The 19,951-nt window shown below is 32.3% G+C and overlaps 1 protein-coding gene across 1 annotated transcript; it reads left to right on the top strand.

The window, feature by feature from the left end:
• Positions 1-657: 657 nt before the first annotated feature.
• Positions 658-19,951, top strand: LOC21397280 (agglutinin alpha chain). Its single transcript, XM_024173519.1, has 3 exons — positions 658-804; positions 19,094-19,324; positions 19,402-19,951. Exons 1-3 carry the CDS (start codon positions 658-660, stop codon positions 19,639-19,641), a joined length of 618 nt encoding a protein of 205 aa, XP_024029287.1. The 3' UTR covers positions 19,642-19,951.

Below are 19,951 nucleotides of genomic sequence, written 5' to 3'. Positions count from 1 at the left end.
TTACGTTGAAAACTGGGAAAAATTATTCTTACAAGAAATCTTAAAGCGACAATATACCGTTGGCAATATTGCAGTAAAAGACTACTCATAAAACAATATTATCGATATAATTATATTGAGCAACAATTACATAAAAAGAGCATGACTAAATTTATATAAAAGTTGACAACAAAATATATCAATATGAGAAATTAGAAGAAGATAGAAGAAAATTAATCACTCAAATATAAAGACTTTGGAGAACAAATAGAGAATCAAAATCCACTCAAGATCACATCACATATAGGTTTCTCTCTAACCTCACCAAAGAACTCTAGCCTAACTTGCACATAATTCCCATAAAATTCTAAAAAGAAAGTATGAGAATAAGAACAAGAAAACAAGAGAAAATATGTGAAAACTTAAGTTCAAAACCTTGACAATGGCCCTATTTATAGAGTTTTTGGGCCATGCCAAAAGTTGCAAACAACAACATAAATAATAAAGAAAATAAGGCTAAAAACGTTTCCCCATTTAATTGAAATTTACAAGGCTTTATTTGGTGAGTAAAAGTTGATTATAGTGGGAAGAAAAACCATCACAATGGTTTGAGGCTTGAAGAATAATCTCTGTTGCACACAGTCAGGAAAAACGACAAAACAACGGACACAAACGCATATGGCTGAAGAATCCCAAATGGGTGGGACACGTGTCACGCGAAGAGAGGCTGAGAGGAGTAAGTGGCCGACAGTTGGGTCCCGTATGAACACATGGCAAACTCTGATTCGCGGAGATGAAGAAAATGCTGCACAGCTGGGTCCCATGGCACATGTGGCGGAAGGTGGTAGGGGGCTGCTGAACGGCGGGACCCACGCGGAAGAAGAAAGCTGAACGGCCTGACACACGTGTGGAGGGAACTCGCTCGAGGGAGGGATCCGTGCGCGCCAAGCACGCGTACACGTGGGGACAGCTGGGTCCCACAGACCTGTGACGCACCAGACGGTGACACGTGGCAGCGCGGGTGAGGCTTGCGCAGACGGCTAGGCGCTGATGGGCTTCATTTTCAATTTCTTTAGTTTTGGCCCAAATGTCTTATTTTCCTACAAAACAAATTAAATTAAATTAAAATCAAATACTTCCACAAAATATTAATTGCACGAAAATATTTGATTAAAACTTAATTTATTTAGCAATTATAAACAATTTAGGTGCATTTTCATGCACTTATCACAACCCCCAACCAGCTTATTGCTAGTCTCTAGCAATTCAGGCGGAAGAAAAATCATGTCAAGCTAAAAATTCAAATCAAAACTAGCAAAATCACCCAAGCAATCAAACAAAACTTAGTAAGTCATCAGAAAATGCTATCAAAACTACTTCAGTCATAATTCCAGAGTTGTGTGTGTGTGCTCCAAACCCAATCCTTCTTACCACATCCCATAACACAAATAGCATCGAAAAACTCACCAAGTTCAAGCCTCAACTCCATACACCTCATAGGTGTCAGAAATATTTTAAGTGCAAAGGGATTCACTCATGGAGTTGGAAATATCACAATTAACGCTCAAGTGAGAGAATGCAATTTTTAGGACAAGCAAATAAACAAGCATTGATCAAAAGATAGGCAAATCAACTGCTCGGAACATTCCACCATTCATACCACCAACCAACTTTCGGGATTCATTTCAGAGAAAATTACATAAAAAAAAGAAAGAGGCAATTTACAAAAAGAAACACAAAATAAATCAAACTCTTTTTTTTTTCATTTTTTTATCACTTTTTTTTTCATTTTTTCTCTTTTTATCATTTTTTCTTTCTTTTTTATTTTTTTGGCAAGAGACAACAAGAAATGAATGAAACGCAAGTAGAAAGGCATTTTTTGACAAATTTTCATGCAACACAAATGATATTACAGCCAAACTACAACAATGAAATATGAAATGTTGTTATTCCTCTTTTTTCATTTTTTTTAAAGAAATATAAACAAAAATTCAAAAAAATAAGGCTCTACAACAAATGATCATCCCTATTTAACCAAAAATCATCCCTCAAGTAAACAGACCGTGTCTGCAAAATTTCATTATTTTTTGACGTCGCTTTTATTTTATTATATTTTTCAAAGTTGAAAAATAAAAAAAATCATAAAAAATAGAATATTCATCAAACAATGGTGTCGCTTATTGTATTAATTCTTAAAAATAATGTATTAATTTTAGAATACAAAATAAAAATAAAAAAGAAAATTTTTGACCCATGTCCGCCCCTGAGCTAGCCCCTGGGCGCCTCACTACGCGGGCCGGGGGCTTTTTGAAATCGTTTTATTTTTTTTTCTCATTTTTTGAGGCCAATTTTTTTCTAGCACGCATAGAAAAATATAAGGATCGTGTCTGTAAAATTTCATTATTTTTTGTCGTCGTTTTTATTTTATTATATATTTTTTACAAACGAAAAATAAAGAAAATCATAAAAATCAGAATATTCATCAAAAATTGGTGCTGTCTGTTGCATTAATTCCTAAAAATTATATATTAATTTAATAATGTAAAACATAAAGAAAATAAAAACTTTTCACCCATCCCGGCCCCTGAGCTGGCGCCTGCGCGCCCCACTATGTGGGTCGGGGGTTTTTTTTAAAGAATTTTACTTTTTTTGTCATTTTTTGAGGCCATTTTGTTTCTGGCAGGCCTAGTAAAATGTAAGGATCGTGTCTGCAAAATTTCACTATTTTTTTACGTCATTTTTATTTTATTATATTTTTTAAAAATGAAATGTAAGGAAAATCGTAAAAAATAGAATATTCATCAAAAAATGGTGCCGCTTATTACATTAATTCCTAACAATCATGTATTAATTTTTGAATACCAAACATAAATAAAAATAGAAATTTTTTACCCATCCTGGGCCCTGAGCTTGCCCCTGGTGCCCCACTTCGCGGGCCGGGGGCTTTTTGATAGCGCTTTACTTTATTTGTCTTCTTTTTAGGCCATTTTTTTCTGACAGGCCTAGAAAAATGTAAGGATGATGTGTGCAAAATTTCACTATTTTTTAACGTCATTTTTATTTATTATATTTTTTTAAAACGAAATGTAAGGAAAATCGTAAAAAATAGAATATTCATCAAAAAATGGTGCGCTTGTTGCATTAATTCTTAAAAATTATATATTAATTTAATATAGCAAAACATAAAGAAAATGAAAATTTTTGACGTATCCCGGCTCTTGAGCTGCCCCCTGGGCACCCCATTATGCGGGTCGGGGGCTTTTTGACAGTGTTTTAGTTTTTTTTTGTCATTTCTTGAGGCCATCATTTTTCTAGCTTGCCAAGAAAAATGTCAGGATCTGTCTGCATAATTTGATTATTTTTTGACGTTAATTTTATTTTATTATATTTTTTTAAATATAAAAAATAAAGATAATCATAAAAAGAGAATATTCATCAAAAAATGGTGCCGCTTATTGCATTAATTCCTAAAAATCATATATTAATTTTACAATGTAAAACATACAGAAAAATTTAAATTTTTGACCTAACTCGGCCGCTGAGCTGGCCTCTAGGCGCCCCACTATGCGAGCCGGGAGATTTTTCACAGCGTTTTACTTTTTTGTGATTTTTTTGGACCATTTTTTTCTGGCATTCCTAGAAAAATGTAAGAATCATGTCTATAAAATTTCATTATTTTTTGACGTCGTTTTTATTTTATTATATTATTTAAAAATGAAAAATAAAGTAAATCATAAAAATAGCATATTCATCAAACAATGGTGCCGCCTATTGCATTAATTCTAAAAAATCATATATTAATTTTAGAATGTAAAACATAAATGAAAATGGAAATTTTTGACCCATCCCGGTCCCTAAGCTGGCCCTGGGCGCCCCACTACACGGGCCCGGGGTTTTTTGACAATGTTTTACTTTTTATTTATCATTTTTTAAGGCCATTTTTTTCACGCATGCCTAGAAAAATGTAAGGATCCTGTCTCTAAAATTTCATTATTTATTGACGTAGTTTTTATTTTATTATATTTTTTAAAGACGAAATGTAAGGAAAATAAAAAAAAAATAGAATATTCATCAAAAAATGGTGCCGCTTGTTGCATTAATTCCTAAAAATCATATATTAATTTTATAATGCAAAACATAAAGAAAATGAAAATTTTTGACCTATCTCGGCCCCTGAGCTGCCCTTGGGCGCCACATTATGCGGGCTGGGGGCTTTTTAACAGCGTTTTACTTTTTTTTTGTCTTTTTTTAGGCCATTTTTTTTATAGGCCTAGAAAACTGTAAGGATTATTTTTGCAAAAGTTCACTATTTGTTGACGTGATTTTTCTTTTACTATATTTTTTAAAGGCGAAAAATAAAGAAAATCATAACAAAATAGAATATTAATCAAAAAATGGTGTCGCTTGTTGCATTAATTCATAAAAATCATATATTAATTTTAGAATGCAAAATATAAATAAAAATGTAAATTTTTGACTCATCCCGACTAGTTCGGGTCGGCGGGCTGCCCGAAGCATGAATTTTTTCGGGCTCGGGCGGGCAAGTCCATTGTCCACCCGCCCAGAGTTGATTTTCGGGTTTGGGCTCGGGCAGCCTGAATTTTGCATCTTCTCCTTTGCCCACCGCTGTCTAATCACCGTTTACCGTCGTCCGCCGGAATTTTTTTGAATTTTTCCGACCATGCCCGAACTGCCCGAATTGCCCGGCCCGAAAAATGCCCGAAAATGCCGTGTGCCCGAGGTGCCCGAAAAATGCCCGATACCCGACTGCCCAAAAACTGCCGAAATGGATGTAACGGCTACTTTTTTGAATTTTGCCCGAATTCTACCTGAAAACCCGAGGTGCCCGAGGTGCTCCGACTGCCCGAATTACCCAAAAATGGCTAGTTTTTTTAAATTTTTACCTGAATTTTGCCCGATCTGCCCGACCTGCCTGAGGTGCCCGACTGCCAAATTACCGGAAATGGCTAGTTTTTTGAATTTTTGCCCGAAAACCCGATCTGCCCGAGTTGCCCGACTGCCAAAAAATCAAAAATAGCCGTTATATCCTGATTTTTTTTGGAAAAAAATTATTTTTTAACCCCAAAATTTCCCTATAAATACCCCCCATCCCCCACACATTTTTCTCACTCAAACTCTCTCAATCCCTCTCAATTTCTCTCAATTTCTCTCAATCTATCTCAATTTCTCTCAATCTTTGTCACAATTTTTTTAAAAACTATCACATTATCCTAAAGCTCTCTCTCTCTCAAATCCATCTTATTTTTTTTTTATAATGGATCCTTTTGGTTATTGTGGTATTCCCGTTGATGCTCAACACAATGTAGAAAAAGGGCAATTTCCTAGTAATGAGTTTGTTACGTAGGAATCTACTAATCCGAGCCCTGGTGGACGTACTGGAGGTCGTGGTCGCAATAGTGGTGGTGGGCATGGAGAAGCGGCGAGTACGACAGTGTCTGCGTTAGCAAGTGTTGCAACCTCTAGGAGGAAATGCAAGCATACCTTGACAGTTTGGGATCACTTCGACATAATTGACGAGGTGGATAATGAAGGTAACACTAAATATATAGCTCAGTGTAAATATTGTTTATCTAAATTACAAGGTGATACTATTCACGACACCACACACTTAAGACGACACTCCGAAAAGTGTCTTCAAAAGCTTAGCCAATCTAGCGGACCCGAACTCTGCCAAACACAATTATCTTTTGATCGCGCAACCGGTGGTCTAACCACTTGGAAATACGATCCGCAAGTAGATCGTATGGAAGTTGCGCGGATGATAGCTGCTTTAGATTAACCACTTAGTTTTGTAGAGTATCCTAATTGGCAACGATGTATTAAGGTTGTGCACAATCCTAACGCACAGTTCACTTCAAAAACTACTCTTAGCAAAGATTTATTAAAATTATTTAAAAAAGAAAAAGATCAATTAATAAACCTTTTACACTCGACTAGCGGGTGCGTTGCGTTAACGACAGATATTTGGTCTGCCATTGCTAATAAAGATTATTTAGCTGTAACCGGACATTACTTTAAAGGATTTGATTTAGATAAGAGAATATTAGGTTTTAAATGTGTTCTAGGATCACATATCGCGGCTTTAATATATAACACAATTTTAAATGTAATTGATGAATTTAGATTAAGAGATAAAGTAATGGCTATAACATTAGATAATGCTAGTGCCAATACAAAAGTAATTGAATTCTTTGAAAATGATTTAAGTCTATTCGGTGACGGTACTATTTTCCACTAACGTTGTGCATGTAATGTAATCAATTTAATAGTTAAATCTGGTTTAAAAGAAATGGGTAATCACATTAAAAGAATTAGAGATAGTCTTACATGGATTCAAGGTAGTAACCAAAGACAAGAAGATTGGTTTAGATTCTTATAATCATAAAATATACCTCCTAGAGCATTAGCGTTAGATATGCCTATAAGATGGAACTCAACTTATATTATGTTTCAACAATGCATCCCTTATAAGGATGCTATAACAAACTACCCAACATCACCTTATTATAAAATTGTGTCCAGAAAAATGTAAGGATCATGTTAGCAAAATTTCATTTTTTTTACATCATCTTTATTTTATTATATTTCTTAAAGATGACAAATAAAGAAAATCATAAAAAAAGAATATTCATCAAACAATGGTGCCGCTTATTGCATTAATTCCTAAATATCATGTATTAATTTTAGAATCCAAAACGTAAATAAAAATGTAAATTTTTAACTCATCCTGACCCCTGAGCTGACCCTTCCGGGGGTTTTTTTTGGCAATGTTTTACCCATTTTTGTCATTTTTTGAGGCCATTTATTTCTGGCATTCCTAGAAAAATGTAAGGATCGTGTATGCAAAATTTCACTTTTTTTTACGTCGTTTTTATTTTATTATATTTTTTAAAGATAAAATATAAACAAAATCATAAAAAATAGAATATTAATAAAAAAAATAGTGCGGCTTATTGTATTAATTCTTAAAAATTATGTATTAATTTTAGAATCCAAAACATAAATAGAAAGATAAATTTTTGACCCATCCCGGCCCCTGAGTTGGCCCATGGACGTCCCACTACACGGGCTGGAAACTTTTTGACAGCGTTCAACTCTTTTTGGGATGTTTTGAGGCCATTTTTTTTTCTAGCATGTCTAGAAAAATGTTAGGATCGTGTCTGCAAAGTATCATTATTTTTTAACATCATTTTTATTTTATTATATTTTTTAGAAATAAAAAGTAAAGAAAATCATAAAAAATAGAATATTCATCAAAAAATGGTGCCGCTTGTTGCATTAATTCCTAAAAATCATATATTAATTTTTGAATGCAAAAAATAAATAAAAATGTAAATTTTTTACCCATCCCGGCCTAGGAGCTATCCCCTGGGTGCCCCACTACGCGGGCCGGAGACTTTTTGACAGCGTTTTACTTGTTTTTTGTCATTTTTTGAGGCCATTTTTTTTCTGACATGCCTAGAAAAATATAAGGATCATGTCTACATAATTTCATTATTTTTGGCGTCGTTTTTATTTTATTTTATTTTTTAAAAATGAAAGATAATGAAAATCATAAAAAATAGAATATTCATGAAAAATGGTGCCGCTTGTTGCATTAATTCCTAAAAATTATATATTAATTTTAGAATGCAAAACTTAAATCTAAATATAAATTTTTGACCCATCCCGGTACCTGAGCTGGCCCCTGGGCGCCTCATTACGCGGGCCGGGGACTTTTTGGCGGCGTTTTATTTTTTTTGTAATTTTTTTATGCCATTTTTTCTGACATGCCTAGAAAAATATAAGGATTGTGTCTACAAAATTTTAGTATTTTTTGACGTCGTTTTTATTTTATTATATTTTTTAAAATAAAAAAATAATGAAAATCATAAAAAACAGAATATTCATCAAAAAATGGTGCCGTTTGTTGCCTTAGTTCCTAAAAATCACATATTAAGTTTAGAATGTAAAATATAAATAAAAATGTAAATTTGTCACCCATCCCGGACCCTGACCTAGCCTTTCGGCGCCCCACTACGCGGGCCGGGGGCTTTTTCACAGTGTTTTACTTTTTTCTGTCATTTTTTGATGCATTTTTCTCGCATGCCTAGAAAAATTTAAGCATCATTTCTGCAAAATTCTATTATCTTTTGACGTCGTTTTTATTTTATTATATTTTCTGAGGAAAAAGAATAAAGAAAATCATAAAAAATAGAATATTCATCAAACGATGATGCCGCTTGTTGCATTAATTCCTAAAAATTATATATTAATTTTAGAATACAAAACATGAATAAAAATGTAAATTTTTGACCCATTCCGGTACCTGAGCTGACCTTTGGGGGCCCTACAACACGGGCCGGGGGCTTTTTGACTGCGTTTTACTTTTTTTGTCATTTTTTGGGGCCATTTGTTTCGGACATGCCTAGAATAATGTAAGGATCGTGTCTACAAAATTTCATTATTTTTTGACGTCGTTTTTATTTTATTATATTTTTTCAAGATGAGAAATAAAAAAAAATCATAAAAATAGAATATTCATCAAAAAATGGTGCCGCTTGTTGCATTAATAACTAAAAACTATATATTAACTTTAGAATGCAAAAAATAAACAAAAATGAAAAGTTTTGACTCATCCCGGACGCTGAGCTGGCCCCTGGGCGCCCCACTACGCGGATCAAGGACTTTTTGACAGCGTTTTACTTTTTTCTGTCATTTTTAGGCCACTTTTCTAGCATGGCTAGAAAAATGTAAAGATATTGTCTGCAAATTTCATTATCTTTTGACGTCGTTTTCATTTTATTATATTTTTTAAAGACAAGCAATAAAGAAAATCATGAAAAATAAAATATTCATAAAAAAAAGGTGCTGCTTGTTGCATTAATTCCTAAAAGTCATATATTAATTTTAGAATGCAAAACATAAGTAAAAATGTAAGTTTTTGACCCATCCCAGCCTCTTAGCTGACCCCTGGGTGCCCCACTACGCGGGCCGGGGGCTTTCTTACATCGTTTTACTTTTTCATCCACGTTTTAAGGACATTTTTTTTGGCATGCCTAGAAAAATGTAAGGATCACGTCTGCAAAATTTCATTTTTTTTTACGTCGTTATTATTTTATTATATTTTTTAAAGTTGAAAAATAAAAAAAATCATAGGAAAAAGAATATTCATCAAACAATGGTGCCGCTTATTGTATTAATTCCTAAAAATCATGTATTAATTTTATAACCCGAAGCGTAAATAAAAATATAAATTTTTGACACATCCTGACCACTAAGCTAACCCCTCGGCGCCCCACAACATTTTACTATTTTTTGGTCATTTTTTCACGCCATTTTTTCCTGGCATGCCGAGAAAAATGTAAGGATCATGTCTGCAATGTTTCATTATATTTTGACGTTGTTTTTATTTTATTATTTTTTAAAGTAAAAAACTAAAGAAAATCATAAAAAAGAATATTCATCAAAAAATAGTACCACTGATTGCATTAATTCCTAAAAATTATATATGAATTTTAGAATGCAAAAGATAAATAAAAATGTAAATTTTTGCCCCATTCCGGTACTTGCGCTCGCCCCTGGGCGCCCCACTACGCGGGGCGGGGGCTTTTTGACAGTTTTTTATTTTTTTCGTCATTTTTTGAGACCACTTTTTTCTAACATGCCTAGAATAATGTAAGGATCGTGTATGCAAAATGTCATTATTTTTTGAAGTCATTTTTATTTTATTATATTTTTTAAAGATGAAAAATAAAGAAAATCATAAAAAATAGTGTATTCATCAAAAAATGGTGCCGCTTGTTGCATTAATTCTTAAAAATTATAAATAAAAATATAAATTTTTGACTCATCTTGGACTCTGAGTTGGCCCCTGTGCACCCCACTACGCGGGCCGGGGACTTTTTGATGGCGTTTTACTTTTTTCTGTCATTTTTAGGCCATTTTTCTAGCATGCCAAGAAAAATTTAAGGATCGTGGCTGTAATATTTCATTTTCTTTTAACGTCATTTTTATTTTATTATATTTTTTAAAGACGAAGAATAAAAAAAATCATAAAAAATAGAATATTCATGAAAAAATGGCGCCGCTTGTTGTGTTAATTCCTAAAAATCATATGTTAATTTTAGAATGCAAAACATAAAAAAAAAATGTAAATTTTTGACCCATCTCGGCTACAGAGTTGCCCCTGGGTGCACCACTAGGCGGACCGGAAACTTTTTGATAGAGTTTTACATTTTTTGTGATGTTTTGAGGCCGTTTTTTTCTGGCATGTCAAGAGAAATGGAAGGATCGTGTATGTAAAATTTCATTATTTTTAATGTCATTTTTATTTTATTAAAGTTCTTAAAAATGAAAAATAAAGAAAATCATTAAAAATAGAATATTCATCAAAAAATGGTGCTGCTTGTTGCATGAATTCCTAAAAACCTTATATTTATTTTAGAATGCAAAACATAAATAAAAATGTAAATTTTTGAACCATCCCGATCTCTGAGTTGGCCCCTGGGCACCCCACTACGCGGGCCGGGGACTTTTTGACATCATTTTACTTTTTTTTGTCATTTTTGAGGCCATTTTTTTCTGACATGCCTAGCAAAATGTAGGGATCATGTCTGTGAAATTTCAATATTTTTTGACGGCGTTTTTATTTTATTATATTTTTTAAAGACGAAAAGTAAGGAAAATAAAAAAAAAAGAATATTCACCAAAAGATGGTGCCACTTGTTGCATTAATTCCTAACAATTATATATTAATTTTAGAATGCAACACATAAATATAAATATAAATTTTTGATCAATCCCGGTACCTAAGCTGGCTCGTGCGTGCCCCGGGCCAGGGGGTTTTTGACAGCGTTTTACATTTTTGTCATTTTTTGAGGGCTTTTTTTTTCTGGTATGCCTAAAAAAATCTATGGATCGTTTCTACAAAATTTCATTATTTTTTGACGTCATTTTTATTTTATTATATTTTTTATAGACGAAATATAAAGAAAATCATAAAAAATAGAATATTCACCAAGAAATTGTGCCGCTTATTGCATTAATTCCTAAAAATCATATATTAATTTTAGAATGCAAAACATTAATAAAATTTAAATTTTTGACCCATCCCGGACCCTGAGTTGACCCCTGTGCGTCCCCCTACGCAGGCCGGAAGCTTTTTGATAGCGTTTTACTTTTTTCTGTCATTTTTTGAGGCCATTTTTTTGGCATGCCTAGAAAAATTTAAGGATCATGTCTATAAAATTTCATTATCTTTTGACATCGTTTTTATTTTATTATATTTTTTTAAAGACGAACAATAAAGAAAATCATAAAAAATAGAATATTCATAAAAAATGGTGCCGCTTGTTGCATTAATTAGTAAAAATCATATATTAATTTTAGAATGCAAAATATAGATAAAAATGTAAATTGTTGACCCATCTCGGCCCCTGTGTTGGCCCCTGGGCGCCTCACTACGCGGGGCGGAAACTTTTTGACAGCGTTTTACTTTTTTTGTGATGTTTTGAGGCCATTTTTTTGGCATGTCTAGAAAAATGTTAGGATCGTGTCTACAAAATTTCTTTATTTTTTAACGTTGTTTTTATTTTATTATATTTCTTAAAAATAAAAAATAAAGAAAATCATAAAAAATAGAATATTCATCAAAAAATGGTGTCGCTTGTAGCATGAATTCATAAAAATCATATATTAACTTTATAATGCAAAACATAAATAAAAATGTAAATTTTTGAACCATCCCGGCCTCTGAGCTGGCCCCTGGGCACCCTACTACGCGGGGCGGGGGCTTTTTGCCTGCGTTTTACCTTTTTTTGTCATTTTTTGAGGCAATTTTTTTCAGACATGCCTAGCAAAATGTGGGGATCATGTCTGCAAAATTTCAGACTTTTTTGACGTCGTTTTTTTTTTATTATATTTTTTAAAGACGAAAAGTAAAGAAAATCATAAAAAATAGAATATTTACCAAACGATGGTGCCGCTTGTTGCATTAATTCCTAACAATTATATATTAATTTTTGTATGCAACACATAAATATAAATGTAAATTTTTGACCCATCCCGGTACCTGAGCTGGTCCGTGGGTGCCCCGCTACGCGGGCCGGAGATTTTTTGACAGCGTTTTACATTTTTGTCATTTTTTGAGGGTATTTTTTTTCTGGCATGCCTAGAAAAATCTAAGGATCGTTTCTGTGAAATTTCATTATTTTTTGACGTCATTTTTATTTTATTATATTTTTTAAAATGAAAAATAAGAAAAATAATAAAAAATAGAATATTCATCAAAAAATGGTGCCGCTTGTTGCATTAATTCATAAAAATTTTATATTAATTTTAGAATGTTAAGCATAAGTAAAAATTTAAATTTTATACCCATTCCGGCCCCTGAGCTGGCCCCGGGGCGCCCCACTACGCGGGCCGGGGGGTTTTGTGACAATGTTTCATTTTTTTTGTTATTTTTTGAGGCCATTTTTCTGGCATGCCTAGAAAAATTTAAGGATCGTGTTTGTAATATTTCATTATCTTTTCACGTTGTTTTTATTTTATTATATTTTTTAAATACGAATAATAAAGAAAATAAAAAAAAATAGAATATTCATAAAAAAATGGTGCCGCTTGTTGCATTAATTCCTAAAAATCATATATTAATTTTAGAATGCAAAACATAAATAAAAAAGTAAATTTTTGACCCATCCCGGCCCCTGAGCTGGCCCCTGGGCGCCCCACTACGCGGGCTGGAAACTTTTTGACAACGTTTTTCTTTTTTTGTGATTTTTTGAGGCCATTTTTTTTTGGCAAGGCTAGAAAAATGTAAGGATCGTGTCTGCAAAATTTCATTATTTTTTAACGTCATTTTTATTTTATTATAATTCTTAAAAATGAAAAATAAGAAAATCATAAAAAATAGAATATTCATCAAAAAATGGTGCCGCTTGTTGCATGAGTTCCTAAAAATCATATATTAATTTTAGAATGCAAAACATAATTAAAAATGTAAATTTTTGTACCATCCCGGCTTCTGAGCTGGCCCAAGGGCACCCCACTACGCAGGCCGTGGGCTTTTTGACAGCGTTTTACTTTTTTTGAGGCCATTTTATTTTACATGTCTAGAGAAATGTAGGGATCGTGTCTGCAAAGTTTTAATATTTTTTGACGTCGTTTTTATTTTATTATATTTTTTAAGTACGAAATATAAATAAAATCATAAAAAATAGAATATTCATCAAAAAATGGTGTCGCTTGTTGCATTAATTCCGAAAAATCATATATGTATTTTAGAATGCAAAACATAAATAAAAATGTAAATTTTTAACCCATCCCGGACCCTGAGGTGGTCCCTGGGTGCCACATTACGCGAGCCGGTGGCTTTTTGACAGCGTTTTACTTTTTTTTTATCATTTTTTGAGGCCATTTTTCTGGCATGCCCAAAAAATGTAAGGATCACTTCTGTAAAATTTCATTATTTTTTGATATCCTTTTTATTTTATTATATTTTCTAAAGTTAAAAAATAAAAAAAATCATAAAAAATATAAAATTCACCAAAAAATGGTGTTGCTCATTGCATTAATTCATAAAAATCATATATTAATTTTTGAATGCAAAACATAAATAAAAATGTGAATTTTTGAACCATCCTGGCCTCTGAGCTGGCCCCAGGGCACCCCACTATGCGGGTCGGGGGCTTTTTAACAGCGTTTTACTTTTTTTTGTCACTTTTTGAGGCCATTTTTTTTAACATCCCTAGAAACATGTTGGTATCATGTATGCAAAATTTCAATATTTTTTGACGTCGTTTTTATTTTATTTTATTTTTTAAATACGAAATATAAATAAAATCATAAAAAATAGAATATTCATCAAAAAATGGTGCCGCTTGTTGCATTAATTCCTAAAAATCATAAATGTATTTTAGAATGCAACACATAAATAAAAATATAAATTTTTGACCCATCCCGGTACCTGAGCTGGCCCCTGGGCGCGCTATTACACGGGCCGGGGGCTTTTTGACAGCGTTTTACTTATTTTGTCATTTTTGAGGCCATTTTTTTTGACATGCCTAGAAAAATGTAAGGACCGTGTCTGCAAAATTTCATTATTTTTTGACGTCATTTTTATTTTATTATATTTTTTAAAGATGAAAAATAAAGAAAATCATAAAAAATAGAATTTTCATCAAAACATGGTGCCGCTTGTTGCATTAATTCCTAAAAATCATATATTAATTTAAAATGCAGAATATAAATAAAAATATAAATTTTTGACCCATCCCGGCCCCTGAACTGGCCCTTGGGCGCCCCACTACGCAAGCCGGGGGCTTTTTGACATCGTTTTACTTTTTTTGTCATTTTTTTAGGCCACTTTTTTCTGGCCTGCTTAGAAAAATATAAGGATCGTGTCTGCAAAATTTGTTTATTTTTTGACGTCGTTTTTATTTTATTATATTTTTAAAGACGAAAAATAAAGAAAATCATAAAAAATATCATGTTTATATTCACAAAGCAAAAAGTTGAATGGCGTTAGATAAGTGACTCAAATTGATTTTAGGAAAATTATTGTTTTGTGTTTTTGGGTAAGTTACTGTTTTCAGTTTTTGGGCAAAGCTTATTTTATGGTTTATTAGGAGTTTATAAATAAGTGATTTGTGTAACGCTTTATGTGTGTGCTCAGAAAAAAGTGGAGTGACAAAGTGCCTACTTTTGAGAGAGATAGAGAAAAAAAAAATGAGGAGAGTGGTAGGCAAAGGTGTAAGAGGTTTTAGGTAGAGAGAGAAAGTGAGAAAGTTTATTGAGTAAATAATTTTGAAACTGTTAGTGAAGTTTTTCTCCCTCTATTCTGTAGAAGTAAGAAAATTTTCTGAACTATATAAATCTTTGTCCTCTCTATTTTTTTATTATTTTCATTTTAGTTTATTTTTCTGATACACGGATGTAGTGATGTGCTTTTCCCTAACAAATCACACCCCTACGACATCAAAAGAATCGTGGCAGTCCTTATCAACCACATGAACACGTGATCCCAGTTGAGAATTGGGACATCAAAATTCTTCAAATAAGATGCCCTAGTCTTGCAATCACCAAAGAAATTCGCGGCTTTTGCCACGATGAAACTTAAAATAAAATTCAGATTGAACATTAATGACTTCACAATCAAAGTGACAGTCTTCAAATGGAGGATTGTTCGAACTGATAGCTGAACCACGTTGGAATTTTGTTTCCGAGACAACAAATATTAACCGAAGGCTATTTCGTACTCAAAAACCGAGTTCATGAAAATTAGGGGGTCATGTCTTGTTACTAACTGTGAAAATAACGAAAAGAAAATTTCGCTTATAACACAACTCTTCTCTACTGTTCGTGTATACGTATATATATGTCCATTGTCCTGCAGTAGGACTATACTGTTTTGTAACATATAGAGGTGGAAAATATAACATGACTTTTGTTCAATTTATTATTAATGTTAGGAAGATGTAACAAGCTATGGATAATTACTTTATATCTTTAACATTAACGTTAGATGAAATAAATATGTGTATTATCTCACTTATTTATATTACATTGCAGCTTGGTTCTACAGGTAGAACCATAAACAAGTCCATACATATATAAGACTATAAAATGATGTAAATATTATATATTGTTCACAATTGCTGTTTTCGGTCGGCTTCCTTTTTTTGCAGGCCCTTCTACTCTTATCTATTTTTTTATACAAAAATCTAACTAGTCTAGATAACCACAACACAAAAGTTCTCTTTTTCTTTTTCCTTATAATAATGAACATAAATAAATGCCTTTCTTTAATAATAATCATGTACAAATGATAATGTTGTCGTTGTGCGTTAAAGTGTCTTTTAAGTTTTTGCAAGCGTAGCCTACGGGTAAATCTACACTTCTTTCTGGCCTCTAATATTGAGGTCAAGAGTTCAAATTCCTCTACCCCAATTCAAAAAGGAAAAAAAGTATTTATAAGTCCTAATGTACTAGTACTATTTATATAGATCATAATAAATTTACTTATGCTACATAGTCGTAATGTACTTCGCTCTTTTAAATTGGTTAATCTAATCCATGTATTGCCATTGGTGGGTTTTGTACGCTTCTTCTCTTTTTTTTTAATAATAAATTAGGGTTGAGGATTTGGTAGAAGATGGTTCAACTAGCAGGTGTCAACTTAGTTGAGATGTGTTGGTTGTTCTTGATATCAATTATTCTCTCTCGTTCTTGATTTAAATGAAAATAATGATCAAAATTACTAATGTGATAAATAAAGCGAAAGAAATAGTAAATTAATTAAGTTTACTTGGATTAGAAGTGTTCTTTAAAATCATTCTTAACGATCCATTTGCCTAAACCTTAAACCATAAGCATGCAATACTATATTCCAAATAAACTATTAGCTTCTACGTCTAGCTCTATATATTGAGCTAAGTCAGCCAAGTAAACGCACACACTTCTCCATATCTAAATCCACATTCTTCTTCATAGGAGTCTCAAAAGACTTGTTCCCGGGGCACATATTATGGTGAGCTCCTGTAGATATGATAATGCATGTGTTATATATTTTAATACATATAAAATTAAATAAATATATATTTTAAGATATATATAAGTTAAAATAGTACTGTAAATTAAACATATGACCTTTCAAGGTGAACCTTTTTTTTTTCCTTTCAGTTTTATCATGTTTCATTTACTTAAAAAAAAAGTACACAAAGTTCAAATTTTTTTTAGAATTAGTTGAACCTTGTTTGAGAAAAAAAAACGAAATTAGTTTGACTTTTCAGAATCTTTGTTATCAATGCTAGACAGTTTCTCATGTTGAGTTTTAATTTGACACATATTTATTCTTGTTGAAGTTTGCATCGTCAGTGCTATGACGATTGTTGAGATCGGATACCCAATTGAGTGAGTTGAGAGAATTTGAGTCAAGGTGGAGATTATTAGATAAGTGACTCAAATTGGTTTTAAGAAAGTTATAATTTTGTGATTTTGAGTAAGTTACTGTTTTCAATTTTTAGGCAAGGGTTATTTTATAGTTTATTAGGAGTTTGTAAATAAGTGTTTTGTGTAACGCTTTATGTGTGTACTCAGAAAAAAAGGTAGAGACAGAGTGCCTCCTTTTGTAAGAGAGAGAAAAGTGAGGAGAGAGACATGCAAGGGTGTAAGGGTTTTGGGTAGAGAGAGAAAGTGGAAAAGTTTACAGAGTTCCGAAACTGTTAGTGAAGTTTTTCTCCCTCTTCCGTGGATGTAGGAATTTTTTCTGAACTACTTATATCTTTATCTTCTCTATTTTTCTGTTATTTTTATTTCAATTTATTTTTCTACTGCGTGAATGTAGTGATGTGCTTTTCCCTAACAAATCACACCTCTACGACATCAAAATAATTGTGGCGGTCCTTATGTATCACAAGAACACTGATCCCAGTTGAGAATTGGGATATCAAAATTCTTCAAATCAGATGCCCTATAGTCTTGCAACCACCAAAGAAATTTGCGGCTTTTGCCAAGATGAAACTTAAAATAAAATTCAGATTGAACATTAATGACTTCACAATCGAAGTGATAGTCTTCAAATGGAGGATTGTTCGAATTGATAGCTGAACCACGTTGATATTTTGTTTCCGGGACAACAAATATTAACCGAAGGCTATTTCGTACTCAAGTACCGAGTTCATGAAAATTAGGAGGTCATGTCTTGTTATAACTGTGAAAATAACGAAGAGAAAATTTCGCTTATAACACAACTCTTTCTATGTCCATTTTCCTGCAGTAGGACTACACCGTTTTGTAGTATAACATGATATTTGTTCAATTTATTATTAACGTTAGAAAGGTGTTACAAACTATGGATAATTACTTTTTCTTGGTGTTACATGTTTTAACATTAGCGTTATATGAAATAAATAGGTGTATTATCTCACTTTTTTATATTACATTGCAGCTTAGTTCAACAGGTAGAACCATAAACAAGTCCATACATATATAAGACTAAAATATGATGTAAATATTATATATTGTTCATAATTGCTGTTTCCGGTCGGCTTCCGTTTTTGCAGGCCCTTCTACTCTTATTTATTTTTTTATACAAAAATCTAACTACTCTAGATAACAACGCCACAAAAGTTCACTTTTATTTATTTATTTATTTTTATTTTTTCCTTGTAATAATGAACATAAATAAATGCCTTTCTTTAATAATAATCATGTCCTGTTAATGTTGTTGTTATTGTGCGTTAAAGTGTCTTCTAAGTTTTTCCAAGCGTAGCCTAATGTAATTCGCTCTTTTAAGTTGGTTTATCTAATTCATGTATTGCCATTGGTGGGTTTTGTAAGCTTCTTCTCTTTTTTTTTTTTTTTTTTTTTTAATAATAAATTAGGGTTGAGGATTTAGTAGAAGATGGTTCAGCTAACAGGTGGCAACTAAGTTGAGATGTGTTGGTTGTTCTGGATATCAATTATCCTCTTTCGTTCTTCATTTAAATGAAAATACTGATCAAAATTGCTACTATGACAAATAAAGCGAAAGAAATAGTAAATTAACTTAAGTTTACTTGGATTTGAAGTGATCTTAAAATCATTCTTAACAATCCATTTGCCTAAACCTTAAACCATAAGCATGCAATACTATATTCCAAAGAAACTATTAGCTTCTACGTCTAGCTCTATATATTGAGCTAAGTCAGCCAAGTAAACTCACACACTTCTCCATATCTAAATCCACATTCTTCTTCATAGGAGTCTCCGAAGACTTGTTCCCGGGGCACATATTATGGTGAGCTCCTGTAGATATGATAATGCATGTGTTATATATTTTAATACATATAAAATTAAATAAATATATCTTTTAAGATATATATAAGTTAAAATAGTGTAAATTAAACATATCACCTTTCAAGTTGAACCTTTTTTTTCAGAATTAGTTGAACCTTGTTTGAGAGAAAAAAAAAAAAAAAAACGAAATTAGTTTGACTTTTCAGAATCTTTGTTATCAATGCTAGACATCTGAAAGATTTTATGCATATTGCACATGTACACATATATATGAGGATAATATACATGTATATATATATATATGATGATTTATTATGTTTTTAAAAATATTTTGTAGGCGGGCACAAACAATCTCCATACTAGTACGGCAAAAAGCCAGACGATAGTAGTAGGAAATTGGGGAGGGCCTGGGGGTACTGGTTGGGATGATGGCTCCTACACTGGAATTCGAGAAATTGACCTTTCACATAAGGATGCTATTGGGTCCTTGAGTGTGATCTATGATGTGAATGGTACGCATTTTCCAGGGCCCAAACATATTGTTCCTGGTGCCTACACAAAAGAGAAGGTTAGTTTATCTTTAATTTTTTTCATTTTATTAATTTCAATATATATATATTTATCTATATATATATATTGTTACAGATTGTACTACAATTTCCACAAGAGTTCATAGTGAGTGTGAGTGGGTACACTGGTAGTTTGCCTGGGCACCCTGTTGTTGTACGCTCACTAACAATCAAGACAAACAAGAGAACCCTCGGACCGTATGGAGTTGAACAAGGCACACCTTTCAGCTTCCCAATTGCAAATGGCTTAATTGTTGGATTCAAGGGAAGCAGTGGTGATCTCCTGGATTCTATTGGGTTTCACTTATCACTTTAAGATGTGCACACCAACGTAAAATAAGTAAATAAAATGACGTCTCTAAAATGTCTTGGTTTTCTGTTTATTGTAATAAATTTAAATCAATGTGTATAATGGTAATATATAGACGTTGGTTTCACTGACTGTTATTACCATGATATACACAACAATGATTTGAGGTGTGTTTGAGAGCTTAAAATATGCTCTACACTATGTAGAGCTGATTGTTTACGTATGTATGTTCATATGGATATGCAATATATGCATGATGAATTCAGTGTGATGTGTCAAGTAAGCTCTGTATATAGAGCTGATTAAATAAAATTGA

The sequence above is a fragment of the Morus notabilis genome, unplaced genomic scaffold, assembly GCF_000414095.1.
Source record: "Morus notabilis unplaced genomic scaffold, ASM41409v2 Scaffold127, whole genome shotgun sequence".
Classification (NCBI taxonomy): domain Eukaryota; kingdom Viridiplantae; phylum Streptophyta; class Magnoliopsida; order Rosales; family Moraceae; genus Morus; species Morus notabilis.
This window is presented reverse-complemented; position numbering and strand designations above follow the sequence as displayed.

What these genes read in the sequence shown, in the direction of transcription:
- LOC21397280 (XM_024173519.1), top strand. Translation starts at nt 658, where the DNA reads ATGGCTGAAGAATCCCAAATGGGTGGGACACGTGTCACGCGAAGAGAG. An exon ending in CTGCACAGCTGGGTCCCATG is followed by an intron (nt 805 to 19,093) that starts GCACATGTGGCG and finishes AATATTTTGTAG; the next exon opens with GCGGGCACAAACAATCTCCA. An exon ending in GTGCCTACACAAAAGAGAAG is followed by an intron (nt 19,325 to 19,401) that starts GTTAGTTTATCT and finishes ATATTGTTACAG; the next exon opens with ATTGTACTACAATTTCCACA.